This window comes from Danio rerio, chromosome 24 (assembly GCF_049306965.1).
Source record: "Danio rerio strain Tuebingen ecotype United States chromosome 24, GRCz12tu, whole genome shotgun sequence".
Lineage (NCBI taxonomy): Eukaryota > Metazoa > Chordata > Actinopteri > Cypriniformes > Danionidae > Danio > Danio rerio.
Window position 1 is genome coordinate 42,047,768 of NC_133199.1, and position 14,526 is coordinate 42,062,293.

The following is a 14,526-nucleotide window of genomic DNA, read 5'->3' on the forward strand; positions in this document are numbered from 1 at the left end:
ATGTGTTTGGACTGTGGGGGGAACCGGAAAACCTGGAAGAAACCCACGCCAACGCAAGGAGAACATGCAAACTCCACACAGAAATGCCAACTGACCCAGTTGAGACTCGAACAAGTGCCATTCTTGCTGTAAAGCCACAGTGCTAACCACTGAGCCACCATGCCACCCCTTGCAGTTTTACATTTAGAAAAATAATGAGTTCTGTGTGATTTATCCTCATGGGGAGCAAAAATATGTATCCACAATGTCAAAATGTGCTGTTAGTGCTATAAGATTAGAAATTCAAGGCACACACACCTCTATTTTAGGCCAGTCGGTAGGCATCCCGGGCCCATGGTTGTTCTTCCACCAGCGGAGATCTTCAGCTTCAGAGATGGACATGAGTGTGTGATGGAGCTCACTGTAGACTGCCTTTATACTGAAACACACACATAAAACACACTTTCTGACACCACAGCAAGCATCCCTCTTCAGTGCTTATAGCATGACTTTCTTTACATTTACACTCGTATTCGAAACCATTTTGAAATGAGACATGAAAGTAATGTACATCAATGAAGTTTGTAACTAATTACTGCAATTAAATATTTATTGTGAACTGAAAAAGTAAAGCATCACTATTTATTTAGAGGTAGCTTGATTATAGTTAATATTAAAGTTTTTTATGGTGCTTTCATACATGTAGATCTATTGTTTTATTCTAAAACAGGGGTTAAAATCGTTGGATCGTATTGCTTTTTCCATACAATCAATCTGCTCCAGAGTTTGTTTCAGTCTAGCGTGGAATGAGGTGGTCTGAGACCAATTGTTTTGACACGGATCAGAAATCGATTGCTGGATTCAGGATTCATGAACTCACTCTTGATCACGTTTAAAGATGATTGATGATCCTAGCAAACTGAACAGACCTTTATAACACTTTTATTCCCGGTTGCTTTGTGATCGTCCTGTCTTGTTGATATGATTAGGGGCCCTATCATACACACGGCGCAGTGTGGAGCAAGACGCAGTGCAGTAGTCTTTTGGTAGTTTCAGCTTGGCGCAAGAGTTGTTTTGAGGCGTTGCGCTGCGCTGTTTAAATAGCAAATGCATTAGCGCTCATTTGTGCGCCCATAGGCGTTCTGGTCTAAAAAGGAAGGCGTTCTGAGGCGGACCGCTGGCGCGTTGCTATTTTGAGAAACTATAATAGATTTTTCATTAGACCAAAACTAACCCGGTCTAAACTCCAGCGCAGAGTTGCGCCTCGCTTACGCACTGCTTAATACACACAAGAGAGCAATAGGCAAATATCTTAACATATGAAAAAATGTAAATATTAAGGATATATATAGGATATAATAAGAATAGATATAGGATATTAATATAAAGGATTAAAATATTACAAAACATATTATTTTCTAGCCTACATAAATATGAAAAATCACTGCTTTTATGTCTTCTTCATCTCGGGAGGCTTTTTCAGTTCATTCATAACAATTTGCTTTTGTATAATGTTATTATTATTAGCAGTATTATTTAATATATCCATATTTATATTTGTTTGATTAAAAACAAGCTTAGATTTGTCCACCTGCAGGTTTTAGACCATATGGGGCATGGCAGGTGTATTTGGAAATAACTCAGTATTTTGACCACACTTGGTCATTATTATTCATTTATTCGTTTGCTGGAAATTAGAACTGAATTTAGAAATAGTTTTGAAACAAATCTTTGTGCTTAACAAACGAAATGAATTATTTATAGGCTAATTGATGTCTGTGCGTAAAGGTTTCCCTATCCAAGAGTGAAAGTGAAAGTGATCCATTATCTCTCATTCTTGAGCAGTAGATGCTCTGTTTAACAGTTTTCTGTTAAAAAACTGTTAACTGTGAACTGTTTGCTTGTGAAATGCTAAATTTTTCCACCTAGACTTACTTTGCGTCCTGTAAATAGCGAATGCGCTCTTGGCGCACCGCAGTTGGCTCTTAAAGGGAATAAGAGATGAGACTCTAATTGGTTTATTCTCAAAACACACCTACAACTCATTAAGAAAATAAACTCAAGCCTTTTAGCCCATGCGCCTTGGCGCAAAGCAGGTTTTCCCATCCGTAAATTAGCAAAAATGCGTTCTGACACGCCCTGAAAGCGTTTGCGCCCTGCGTTTTGCTCTCTGCGCATGGACCGTCAAAATAGAGCCCTATATGCCTTACTACAGAGACATGTTAATGCCCGCCTGTCAATCAATATTGGTGGGCAGGTAGACCGCTCTCCTACGCCAAGTTGCGGTCGGTCTAAAAACCGCTCCAATTGCGCCACCGTTTTTATGTTGTTAAATTTAAAAAAAAGGACTGTGTGTGTTTATATCATCCCAATATGACGGTCTATACACTAAACCTACACACGTCTGTCCAAACAGCTTTAAAAGTAGATTTTTCACCATAGGTGTCTTTAAAAAAACTCAGGACAACACTGGAGATGACTGAGTTTGTTTAGAAACTGTGCTTATTGTTGTAGAGTGACTTGTTTATGCTCAAACAGTAATATTACCCACTTCAGAAAGCTGAAAGTAGGGCTGCACAATATATCGTTTCATCATCGATATCGCAACGAGATCATTCGGAATAGTCATATTGTGATGTTGTATGTTCATTTCGCAGGTGTTTTTTGAGGCCTGTGACAGTGTGAGGGTTTTAAAAGCATTCAGACTTAAGAAACTGAACCGTTTGTAACTCTGACAAACTAAAAAAATTATAAAATTTATTTAATTGTTTATAAAAACGAAGATGTGGCAAGGGGGCATGGCCGAGAGCCGTGGGAACGGAGTGAGGCCACCGCGTAAGTGGATACACCTGCGGTGCGCACCTGCCTCGAATCCCACGGAAGGAGCTCTGGACTATAAAAGGAGGAACGATGGCAGAGGAAGCCGAGAGAGGACCGGGCCCGGACATATTTTACTTTTGCTTTCAGTTTGACGGCAGTCTCCGTGAGAAAATCATTTTAAAACTGCGTCGGTTCTCCGCCTCCTCCTTCCCGGCGGCCAAAGGGCCGGGAACCTTATTACAGTGGTGCCGAAGCCCGGGAGAAGGAGGGACGCGTTGTCCAGATGCCCTCGCCGATGAGAGAGGGGGCGAGTGTTTGAGAGTTAACCCGAGTGGGCGAGAAACCCGTTCGTCTGCCCAGAGTGAGGCTGAGGCTGGCGAGGAAAGGATCTGCCTGCTGCCGTCTCCCAGCATGGGGAGGAGCAGGGGACGCGGGGCTCACCACCGGAAGGGAAAGCGCTGAAGGGAGCCATCCCACAGAACCCGGGGGAGTCGCCACGATCCGCCATGATGCCAGAGCCTGCATCCATCCACAGAATCGGGAGCGGAGCAGGAGACCAGAGATGCCGCCAGCCAGCCAGGAGAACCGCCGCCGGACAACAGAATACGGACGGGTGGATAGATTCCTCCACAGAGCTCCCAGCACGTCGTCGCATCTCTCAGCTGGTGGAGGACCGAGTGGCAGCGTGTCTGGAGAACCGAACCCCAATTTTATTTATTTATTTTTTTCCTCTTTCCCCTTTCTCGGTCTACTCTGTCTTTCCTCCTTTTTTTCCTTCTCCTTTTCTCTCGGCCCGTCTCATAGGTCTCGTGGGTGCTGTGGCGCTTATTACAGAAGTGAACCTTATTACAGAAGACTATGCAGTTTTATTTTCCATTTGATTGTTCAATTACTGGATATCTGAATCCAGTTCAACTCCTCAGAAAACAATCAAACGCTGTTTATTTCATTTATATCTTTTTCTTTATTGATTTTATCCATGCTTGTAGGTTGTTTCTTATATTTTATGCATTAGCACTCCCCTACAGCAGTGGTTCTCAAAGTGGGGGTCAGGACCCCCAAGGGGTCGAGGGGCAATGAAGGGGGGTCGCCTGGTGATTTCCAAAAATCTATTTATTTTTATTAAACCATAAGAATTAACATATTTTATCCATAACTATACTGAAAATAAAAATAGTCGTTTATAGTTACTATATACTATATAGTTACTATAGTAGCTTATAGTTACTAGTTCTATTGGATTGCGACCCCTGGGGTAATTACATTATATTAAAGGCAGCAATAGCGTCAGATGCATTTTGATTTTATAACATCAGGTTATACTTTCTGGCACATTTAAAGCACTGACACAAATTTAATTGGTGTGTCTGCGTCATTGCATGCAAGGTTTCTGTATTTATAACCACCTCAGAGGATATTGGGGGTCGCGAGTCACTGGCATTGTTATTTTGGGGGTCGCGGGCTGAAAAGTTTGGGAACCCCTGCCCTACAGAATCATCCCAATCAATGTTTGCAATTAGTTATGCAACTGATCTAGTGAAATTGAGTTCATATTGCTATATATATATCCCAGAATACTGCAATGTTAGATTTTTCCAGTATCGTGCAGCCCTAGCTAAAAGCATAACAGAGCGATTGAAACCTCTCGTTGTTGGTAATGTCGAGGTGTCTGTGAATGGACAGGAAGGCCTGCTTCAGGAAGCTGATCCTCTTCCTTTCCTCCTCCTGCGATTGGTCGAACACAGACTCCATTTCCTCCATGTATCTCGGTGCAAAGCCAGAGACGTCCTCTAGAACCTTCTCATAGCGATCACGTGCCTGGGAAAACACCCACATCCTTCAGCTCAGTCCCTTAGTTACCAGGTGTCGCCACAGCAGAACAAACCACCAACTATTCCAGCAAAAGTTTCACGCAGCGGCTGTCCTTTTAGCTACAACCCAGTACTGGGAAACACCCATACACACACACTCATGCACTACGGCTAATTTTGTTTACAAATTCCCCTAAAGCGTACACATGGAAAAGATTAGGTATGAGATTGCAGGTAAACCAAAGACATTTTAAAAAATTTGGAAGCCAATTTTTGATTGTCTACAGACTGACCATTGAAAACTGAGTGGGGGGGAAGATTCTGAATCATAGCAATGTGAACAAAATACTAATTCTCAATAATTGTCATCATTCTGATTAAATTGAAACTATTATGTTTCCAATTGTGCCCACCATCTTAACGATCTGTTGTTTAAATGTGTTTCAACTATTTTTATCTCTATTACAAAATGTTGGTGTTTTAGCTTAAAGGGCACCTAGGTTACCCCTTTTTTCAGATTTAATATAAGTCTTTTGCGTCTCTAGAATGTGTATATAAAGTTTCAGATCCAAACACCCATCAGATCTTTCATTATACCTTTTACAAGATGCTGTTTTATACTGATTTCCAGCAGGGGGTGGTTTTGTCGTACTGCGCCTTTAAGACGAGTCTTTCCCGCCTACTGCTTCTACATGCCTCCTCCCTCAGCTGCGTCAGACAACAGACAGACTTAAAGGAAGAAGATCTCACGTAGCGTTTGTGAGATACTACGGTAAGAACTAACCTTTACTAATCAGTATTGTGAAGTTGCATTGATGAGTCACACACAATATCGTTACAAAGTAAACACACACACACACACAGATACACACGCACACCGCAGATGACACACACACACACAGGCAGGCAGGCAGGCAGGCAGACAGAGCGCGCTGAGCTTAGTTAAGGCTAACCTCAAGTACTGTGTGGATATCTGTTATGCTAATGTACAAAATAAACCTGATTTAACTTCCACAAACCGGGATTGAAGCGTCTTCTTTTATAATTGTTCTGACACGCGGCTGTGCTGATGAAGTAAAGCTGAAGTAAAACGCTGTAATTAATTACACACATACTCTGTTTTAAAACACTTTAGACATGTGAAACTTACTCTTAATCACATTTGATGATGATTGCTGATCCTAGCGAACAGAACAGAGCTTTTATTCCCGGTTGCTTTGCGTATGTCTGCCTGGTCTTGTTGACATACAGGTGACTACCGGAACATGTTAATGCGCGCAGCTGTCAATCAATTCGGTGGGCGGAGGGATCGCACACCTACTTAATGGTGCGATCGATTTGAAAACAGCTCCAATTGGCCGACCCTTTTTTTGTAGTTAAATTGAAAAAAAAGGACTGGGTGTGTTCATATCACCCCAGTATGACTATGGTCTATACACTATACCAACACACAGATCTGTCCAAACAGCTTGAAAAGTAGATTTTTTTACCATAGGTGCCCTTTAATTTGTAAATATTCTCTTTTAACATCTATATGACCATGTCTATTTTAGTACTTTTTAAATATGTTTGATTGATTGTATAATTTTTGTATTGTTTTTTTCTAGGTTGTTCAGGGACAGCAGATGAAAAATAGCCTTCGGGCTAATTCTGGTGCATTGGCAGAAATGCTAATTAATGTACACTGTCATTGCCAAATAAACAAATAAATAAATAAATAAAATTAGGTATGTATAGGTATTCAATTATCCAATTTTTTTTAAATCTCTTTTCCTTTTTTTATATTTTTTTTTCCTCTTCTCTTTGTTATCTGTATTGATTTGTACGCATATGTATACAAGCTCTATATATAATGTACATACGCAGATATTTGACTGGATTTGTGGATATGTGCAGGTGTAGATTTCTCATGGAGGAATATGATTAAGTATCTGTACAGTTGTGGATGTACATGTGCATATGTAATGTGATGTATTTTTTATTTAATGGCATGTCAGCAACCAAGGCTATTTTCATGGCAGGAATCTTTCAATTTAAAAATCAACAAACAAAATAAAACATAAATTAAATAAGATTTTTTGTGTTAATACATGATAAAAATTCTAAAATCTTTTCTGATTTCACTTTGTTAAAAATGTCCTTCAAAGAGTTCATTTCATAAAAAAGTCTGTGTTTTATAGTAAGAGGAGTTTTGCAGCACAAACACTGAGTAGGGTTTTCACCTTGGAGCAAAAAAACATGTGTTCTTCTCCTATGCCCAATATGACATCTGGTAAAAACTACTTGATCAAATCGATTGTTAAAATGTCTTAAAATTCTGTGTGAAATTTTAGGTTGGATTTCATGTAATTTATTGTTTTCTAATGCATCCCATTCCTTTTGCCACTTGTTTAAAATGTAAGCGTTTATAAAAGGTTTCATCTCTGATGGAGGAATTTGGCATTTGTTCACTACTTGCTTCATAGCGTCTTTACATGTGCATATGTATCTACATTTCAAATATGTTTCTTTATTATTATTTGCTGGCATGGGAGGGATTTAGGGTTTGTTCTTTAAAATGTGAAAAACTTTAAATAAATATTAAAAAAATAAATAAAAAAATTCCCCTAAAGCGCATGCGTTGGGACTGTGGGGGAAACCGGAGCACCCGGAGGAAAACTCATGCCAACACAGAGAGAAAATACAAGCTGGAGCTCAAACCAGCGACGTTCTTGCTGTGAGGCGACGGTGCTAACCACTGATCCACCATGCCTCCATACTTTTGATAAAAAATGTATACTAATTGTGAAGGATTCAGATTTAAAATAATTCCCTATTATAAAAAAGTCTCTCAAGATACAAACTGTTGTCTGATGACACTAAAACTAGGGCTAATAACTAGATTATTTACATTAGGTGTAGTACATGAGTGTGTGTGTGTGTGAATGGGGAAGTGTATGGGTGTTTCCTAGTACTGGGTTTCAGCTGGACGGGCATCCGCTGTCTACATCTTTTTTTTTTTCATGGAGATATCCGTCACAATACTAAAAACGAGACTGTTGCAACTTTCCATTTCATGCCTAAATACTGCAAATAAAAGTAAGACAAACCTTGGTGCGTTCCTGCGTGGCTTTCTCTCTGGTCTGCTGGATTTTGGACAGTTTGCTCTCGCTCAGGTCGGCCTTGAGTTTGGCTTGATTCTCTTTTTCCTGAGCGCTCTGCTCTCTCTGACATGACTTATGATACACCGCACGAGCCTTTTCCAGCTAATGGAGACACAGAGATTTATTATTAGCATCATGTAGTGCTTTTCAAATTATATCCAGTTCTCTGTTCTGCCATTAACTGCAATGGAAATACTCTATTTTATCTTCACTCTTCAAACAGGTGCATCAGAAGAGCAACAGCCAGGAAAACAAGAATAATCTAGTTTTTTTTGGAATAAAAGGTGACTTATAGGACAGGGGTGGACTGGGACAAAAATTCAGCCCTGGCACTGTAGCCACATCAGCCCACATTACCACACTGACACAGCCCCACCCACGAACACACACATTCACTATTTATTTTGGTGTACAGATGGTGAAATAATATGACATTCTTGCCAGATTTTGATTACATCCAGGTAACCTCGGATTGGGTCGGCCCATCTTGAAATCAGGCGACTGATTGGGCCAAATGCTTAACATTTATTACTATTATTATTATTATTATTATTATTATTATTATTATTATTATTATTATTATTATTATTATCATAATATCACATCTAGCAAGAGATAAAAGTTGCCTGCACGTAAAAACAATACATACATTATATATATATATATATATATATATATATATATATATATATATATATATATATATAAAATATATTTAAAAATTGGTCCGGCCCTTCTGGCATTTGCCAGAATTGCCAGATGGCCAGTCCACCCCTGTTATAGGACCAAATCAAGCTCTACTTTTTATCAGATTGGTCAATTCATATTTTATCCTATAAACCTTAAAATTGGATGCATTTAAGTGTATTGTAGATATGAATAAAACTGAATTTAAAATATAGATAAGCATAAATCTGCATATATTGACATTTGTAAGTACAGTATAAATACAAAATGATTAGCCCTCATGATAATAAAAATAATACATATTTTAATTATTTTTCAAATATTTCTCAAATGATGTTTAACAAAGATATTTTTTAAAACAATTGTTTTATTTACTAATTTCTTATAGTATTCAGCTTAAAGTGCAATTCAAAGGCTTAACTAGGTTAATTTGTTTAACTATGATAATTAGGCAGGTCATAGAACATGAGGGATTTGTTCTGTAGCCAATTGAAAAAAAATAAAAAATAATAATAATATATATATATATATATATATATATATATATATATATATATATATATATATATATATATATATATATATATATATTCTAAATATTATATTGTGTATATATACATACACACTACAAGACAAAAGTCTTGTCGTTGATCCCAGTTGTAAGAGCAGCAAATAATAACTTGACTTCTAGTTAATCATTTGGAAAAGAGGCAGAAGGTAGATTTTTTTCTCCAATCATCACAAATACTGTAGAAGACCTAGTGGAACCTGCATGGAGCCAACATTCTTAAAGAAATCAGTCAAATTTGGTGAGGGGAAAAGTCATGGTTTGGGGATACATTCAGTATGGGGGCGTGCGAGAGATCTGCAGAGTGGATAATCAGCATCAACAGCCTGAGGTATCAAGACATCTGTGCTGCCCATTACATTACAAACCACAGGAGAGGGCAAATTCTCCAGCAGGATAGCGCTCATTCTCATACTTCAGCCTCCACATCAAAGCTCCTGAAAGCAGAGAAGGTGAAGATGTTCCAGGATTGGCCAACCCAGTTGCCAGACATAAACTTTATTGAGCATGTCTGGCGTAGGATGAATGAGGAGGAATTGAAGATGATTTCAAAGACTGCAGGAACGCTTTCTTTCCCATTCCAGTTGACTTTATTAATCAGTGATTTGAGTCATGTCAGAGATGTATGGATGCAGTCCTCCAAGCTCATGATGGAGTCAGACACAATATTCATTCTGTCTCCACTGCAGCAGGACTTTATATTCTATACTGGACATTATTTCTGTTCAGTGACAAGACTTTTGTCTAAGCAAAGTCAGACCTTACTGTCCTAATTAAATCATTCAAAATCAAGCCATGATCATATTTTATTTTGGTCAAATTAGCGTCATCTAGAAGCCTTTGCCTTTCCTATAAGCCACTTCCGATACTTCTAAAGTCAAGTTATTATTTGTAGAGTAGTGCAGGTAGTGTATAGATTTTACATCATATCTTAAAAATTATCTAAATATATTTTTACATTCTTTTTTTTATTCCAACCAAACTAAAAGATACAAGGCTTTCTCCTGAAAAAAATTATACAAGAGGAAATACTTTGAAAATGTTTTTGGTCTTTTAAACATCGCTTGAGAAATATTAGGGGGGAAATGAAGGGCTAACAACTGTAGATTTGAATAAAAACATGTGAAAGATTTCAGAAATGTTTAATGTTTACATTTTGTAAACATTTTAATGTTTGCATTGTAATTGAAATCTAAAGTTTAATGAAACAAACTCCTGAATTTGTATTTTGGATGTTTTTTTTCTGTTTCTCTGAAAGATGTGATGATATAGACGTAAAACAGAGCTCAAAACTGACCTGCAAATAAAATAAAATAAAAATAAAAGAAATTCCTGTCTTAATGCGCAGATAGACTGAGTGGGATTTTGAACCAAGAGTTTAACTGCTTAACGGCTGTTAACCAGAAGCAGTCTGCGCCCTCCAGCGATTTTCACCCTCACCTTCTTCAATCTTTTCACCCAGGGCTTCTGAGCGCGTGAGAAAGCCGTCTCGAGGTCATACGACTCTCTGAATCCGCAGAACATTTTCTTTGGGAACGTCTCTTTCTGCCACGAGTGGATGCGCTCTCCATCTTCTGAAACCAGAGACTGGGAGATTGAGGTGTGAAGCGCAGACAGACGCTCAGTGGAGGAGAAAAAGCACTGCCAGGCCCGCAAGAGAGACCCGTACAGCGGCCCTGAGACAGAAAACACACACTTTAGTCAAAATCACAAACATCTGAAGCCCGCATGAAGCAGAAGCTGCTACTTTTTCATATTGTGACGCAGTTTCTAGAGAAACGCAATTTTCCTAATGGATAAACAGCTCTCTGTAATATTTCGAAATGCTTTCACTTTCATATTGGGCATGAAACTTTTACTCATAATTCTCTCTTCATATAGGCATATATATGGCTATTATACAACCATAATACACTTTGATATAGCCTAGTTCAGTGGTTCTCAAACTTTTTTCATCAAGTACCACCTCAGAAAAAAAATTGTCTCTCCAAGTACCACCAAAATGAGCAGTATTGAAATACAGTAGCGTAGTAGGCCCAGTAAAACAGTTAAAAAAAAAATGTGGCAGATTAACTCTAGGCTATATGTCATATATGGCATATTATATACATAATTTGTGATACATTTTGAAATGTGTGTAGCATGTACATGACATCAGGCATGTGCACACATAGGGCTCAACCTGTGCAGTGCACATGCCCTTTTTAGTCTTGGATAGAAAGTGCCCTTCCAAAATGATCAAAAGTGCCCCCGCGACGCGGCACACCTTCAGTCCCGCCCTCAGTGGCGTAGCGCAAAATGCGGAGGCCCCCCTGCAGGGATCGCTGACGGGGCCCCCTGATGAAGGGGGGGGGGATACGTCATGCGTCAATTTGCATATCACTGACGTCATCACGTTCTACCGTTTCTGTTTAACAGCCTATGGTTAATAAAGGGGTATTTATAATTGCACTACACTTTATATAAGCATGTTTATTTAACTAAATTTATTGCTGTTTGAATACAGTATATCATTACAGATGTGTAACGTTAGTGAATGTGCAGTAATCTCTCATATGAAATAAACTCAGACAAGTTCAGAAACTGTCACTAAAATATCTGTGATTGTGAACAAGAAAAGAATAAACTGTCCAATTAAATTGTTAAAATAAAGTAGAAGTAGATCGGTTTGACTGTACAAGGGAAAAACCTTCACACTGCCTGTGCTAAATCATTTGTCGTCGGTACGCAGAGGGGTGATCTGCTCTCGGGCTGCAGGTGGGAGAGGCTGCTGTACGAGGACTGACTGGGCCGCCTGTCAGTGCTGTGAGGCGGGGGAGGGGCCAGCGGCATCACACGCAGCTCGTTGAGAAGAGAAGGGACGGTACAGTATGGAAAAATGACAGTCTAAAAAAATCTCCAATAACACACAAAAAAGTCGCTAGGGGGGTCTGAAAAGTCGCTAAATCTAGTGACAAAGTCGCTAAGTTGACAACATTGGCGGCAAGCAATCAGAATGAAGTAGTCCACCGCTTGAGAGGTGTTCAGAGAACACAGACGTGTGAACTTTGGTTCCGACCACAGTTGTTCCCAACAGTTTATTGAAAATCGCGACGACGCGGGGCCCCCCAATCACGCAGGGCCCCCCCCGCGGTGCGTGCCCTGCGGGCCCGTCCGCTACGCCACTGCCCGCCCTTCAGTAGGCGAGCGACAACACCGCTCTTCAGTACGCGCGCATCCGCTCTGCACTCTGCCCCCTCCCCCCCCCCCCCCCCCCCCTTCAAAAAATTTATTCTGCACATGCCCTTTGAACGGTCTCTGCACGGGCCTGCATGACATATTTTATTCCTTCACGTACCGCTAGAAGGAAGCCTGTGTACACTAGTGGTACCACAGTTTGAGAACCACTGGCCTAGTTCAATTATTTGTTGCATTGTATTGCCAGGGATGTATAGTAACGAAGTAGAACTACTACTACTGCACTTAAGTACTAAAAGGCAGTATCTGTACTCTGCTGGAGTATTGTTTTTTCTCCTACTTTCACTTTTACTTCAGTGCATATTTTCGATGAGTTTAATACTTTTACTCCAATGGATTTTTTATGTGCTGCATCGTTACTCGTTCCTAAGGGTATCAAAATTATCGATATCGGTTCAGCAATAGATCATAACTGGTTATTACTGTCATGATTACCAGTAATCGCTAACCACCAGAGGTCGCTGGAAAACATTTACACTCCTTGAACTACATATCTGCCATGCTATGGACTACAACACCCAGTCAGGCCACACACACACACAACCGGTTCAAGATCCAGACTGATTAAACTCTCACAGCTGAAGCCACTCACACAGTGATTATTTGGACTATTTAAACCCCTCTGTTCCACACACATGTGGCTGAGTATTGTTAAGCTGTTGCTGTCCTTACGTAAGCGTTTTTCCTTGTTTCCTGTTGCCTGTGTTTTTGACTTTTGGACTGAATATCGTGTTTTGACCCTTTTCTGCCTGCCCTGAACCTTTTGCCTGTTTTATTGGATTTGCTTCTGGATTGCCTACTACACTGTTTATACTGGTATTTGACCCTTGCCTGATTGACCATTCTTATAATAAAGCTGCATTTGGAAATACCCCGGTTTGCACAGCATCCCTTTCACAACAATTACGTACTGATGTCATTTATCTCCTATGCGTGATGTCGCAGTAGAATACTATGGAGGGCGAGTAAATAACGCTCTTACAACAATGAAGGGGGCACAGCACATGAGCCGCTATTTCACTACTACAGAGAAATGCTGTAAAACTACTGTACATCTCCCTTTGGACATGTGACCCGCTGGCCTGTTTGTGAGGTAACTTCTCCTCTCCTCTTGGCTGTTAAAGTGATACTTGTGGATCCAGACATGAGCGTGCCTGAGGTGCAAGTTTTCTCCACTGTGTTTATTATGGATAATCTGTGATAACCGCGTATTATGTGCATACAGAGTGTAACCGCGGCTGTTCTCCCCGCCATCGGTGAACAGCGCTTTCATTTCTAAAGCCGATCGCAGCCCTTTCTGTTGAGCAGATGAATACAATAACCAATCATAGGGATGTAGGACCTCGCCTGTCAGCACTTAAAAAGCAAGCAGGATCATATTTACATGAGTTTATTTGCTGTAAATGCTCATGCTGTCTTCTGTGCATGTGTTGGAGTTTTGTTTGATACATTCAAGAAGAGTGTTTTCTTTGAGCAGGTCAAATTAAGGGTACAGTTCATGTGTCTTAGTGCTGTATTTAAGAACAAAATAGTTTTATAAATAATATATCAATATATTTATAGATTTTAATAAAATAAAATTCTTGTGTTGTAAAGAAAAATTCTAATTATGTATGGAAAGCATCGTCGATGCATCATGATATCAAATTGAACCGAATTGATGGCAAGATAATCATAACCGAACCAAACCGAACCTCGTTACAATTACAGACCTCTTTCTTGGCTGCTGCATGGAGGCGCCATAGTGACCAGCGTCTTCCGGTAGAATGTTTAGAACTTCCATTTACAGCGTTTACAACCGGTAATTTGCCATCCAAAAATGGGTCAATAGCATTTTGAGAGGATTACGGAGTGTTTTTGTGACCCACAACTCTGAAAGGTGTGTGTTAAAGCTGTTATAATCTGTCAGATCTGTGGTTCAAGCTTGAGAGAAAAACAGTATCGTAAGCCATGTTTCTTTTTGCTCTGCTTAATCACGTGCCCCCAAAAAACGATATTTAAAATAAACAAAACAATTTGATGTCTTTTGACTGCTTTCTTTAATAACTACATCACACAATACCTGTACTTTTACTTCAGTACTTGAGTAGTAAATTTTGAAATTAACTACTTGCAATACTTAAGTACAAAAATGTTTAATACTTCAGTACTTCCACTTAAGTATGGTGTTTAAAGAGCACTTCAACTTCTACTCATGTCCTTTTTTGATAGAGCACTTGTACTTTTGCTTAAGTCTGGGTCTCTAGTACTTTATACATCTCTGCATATCGCTTTCTCACTA

General features: G+C 39.5%; 1 protein-coding gene across 5 annotated transcripts in view; it reads right to left on the bottom strand.

The window, feature by feature from the left end:
* zgc:91999 overlaps positions 1 to 14,526 on the bottom strand; it is a 31,853-nt gene that overhangs the window by 7,729 nt on the left and 9,598 nt on the right. For all 5 annotated transcript variants that reach the window (XM_073940263.1, NM_001003498.1, XM_073940264.1 and 2 more), the window contains 4 exon segments: positions 10,449 to 10,684; positions 7,700 to 7,855; positions 4,442 to 4,617; positions 298 to 418 (listed from right to left, as the gene is read on the bottom strand). In XM_073940263.1, the coding sequence (XP_073796364.1) occupies positions 298 to 418; positions 4,442 to 4,617; positions 7,700 to 7,855; positions 10,449 to 10,684 (689 nt within the window).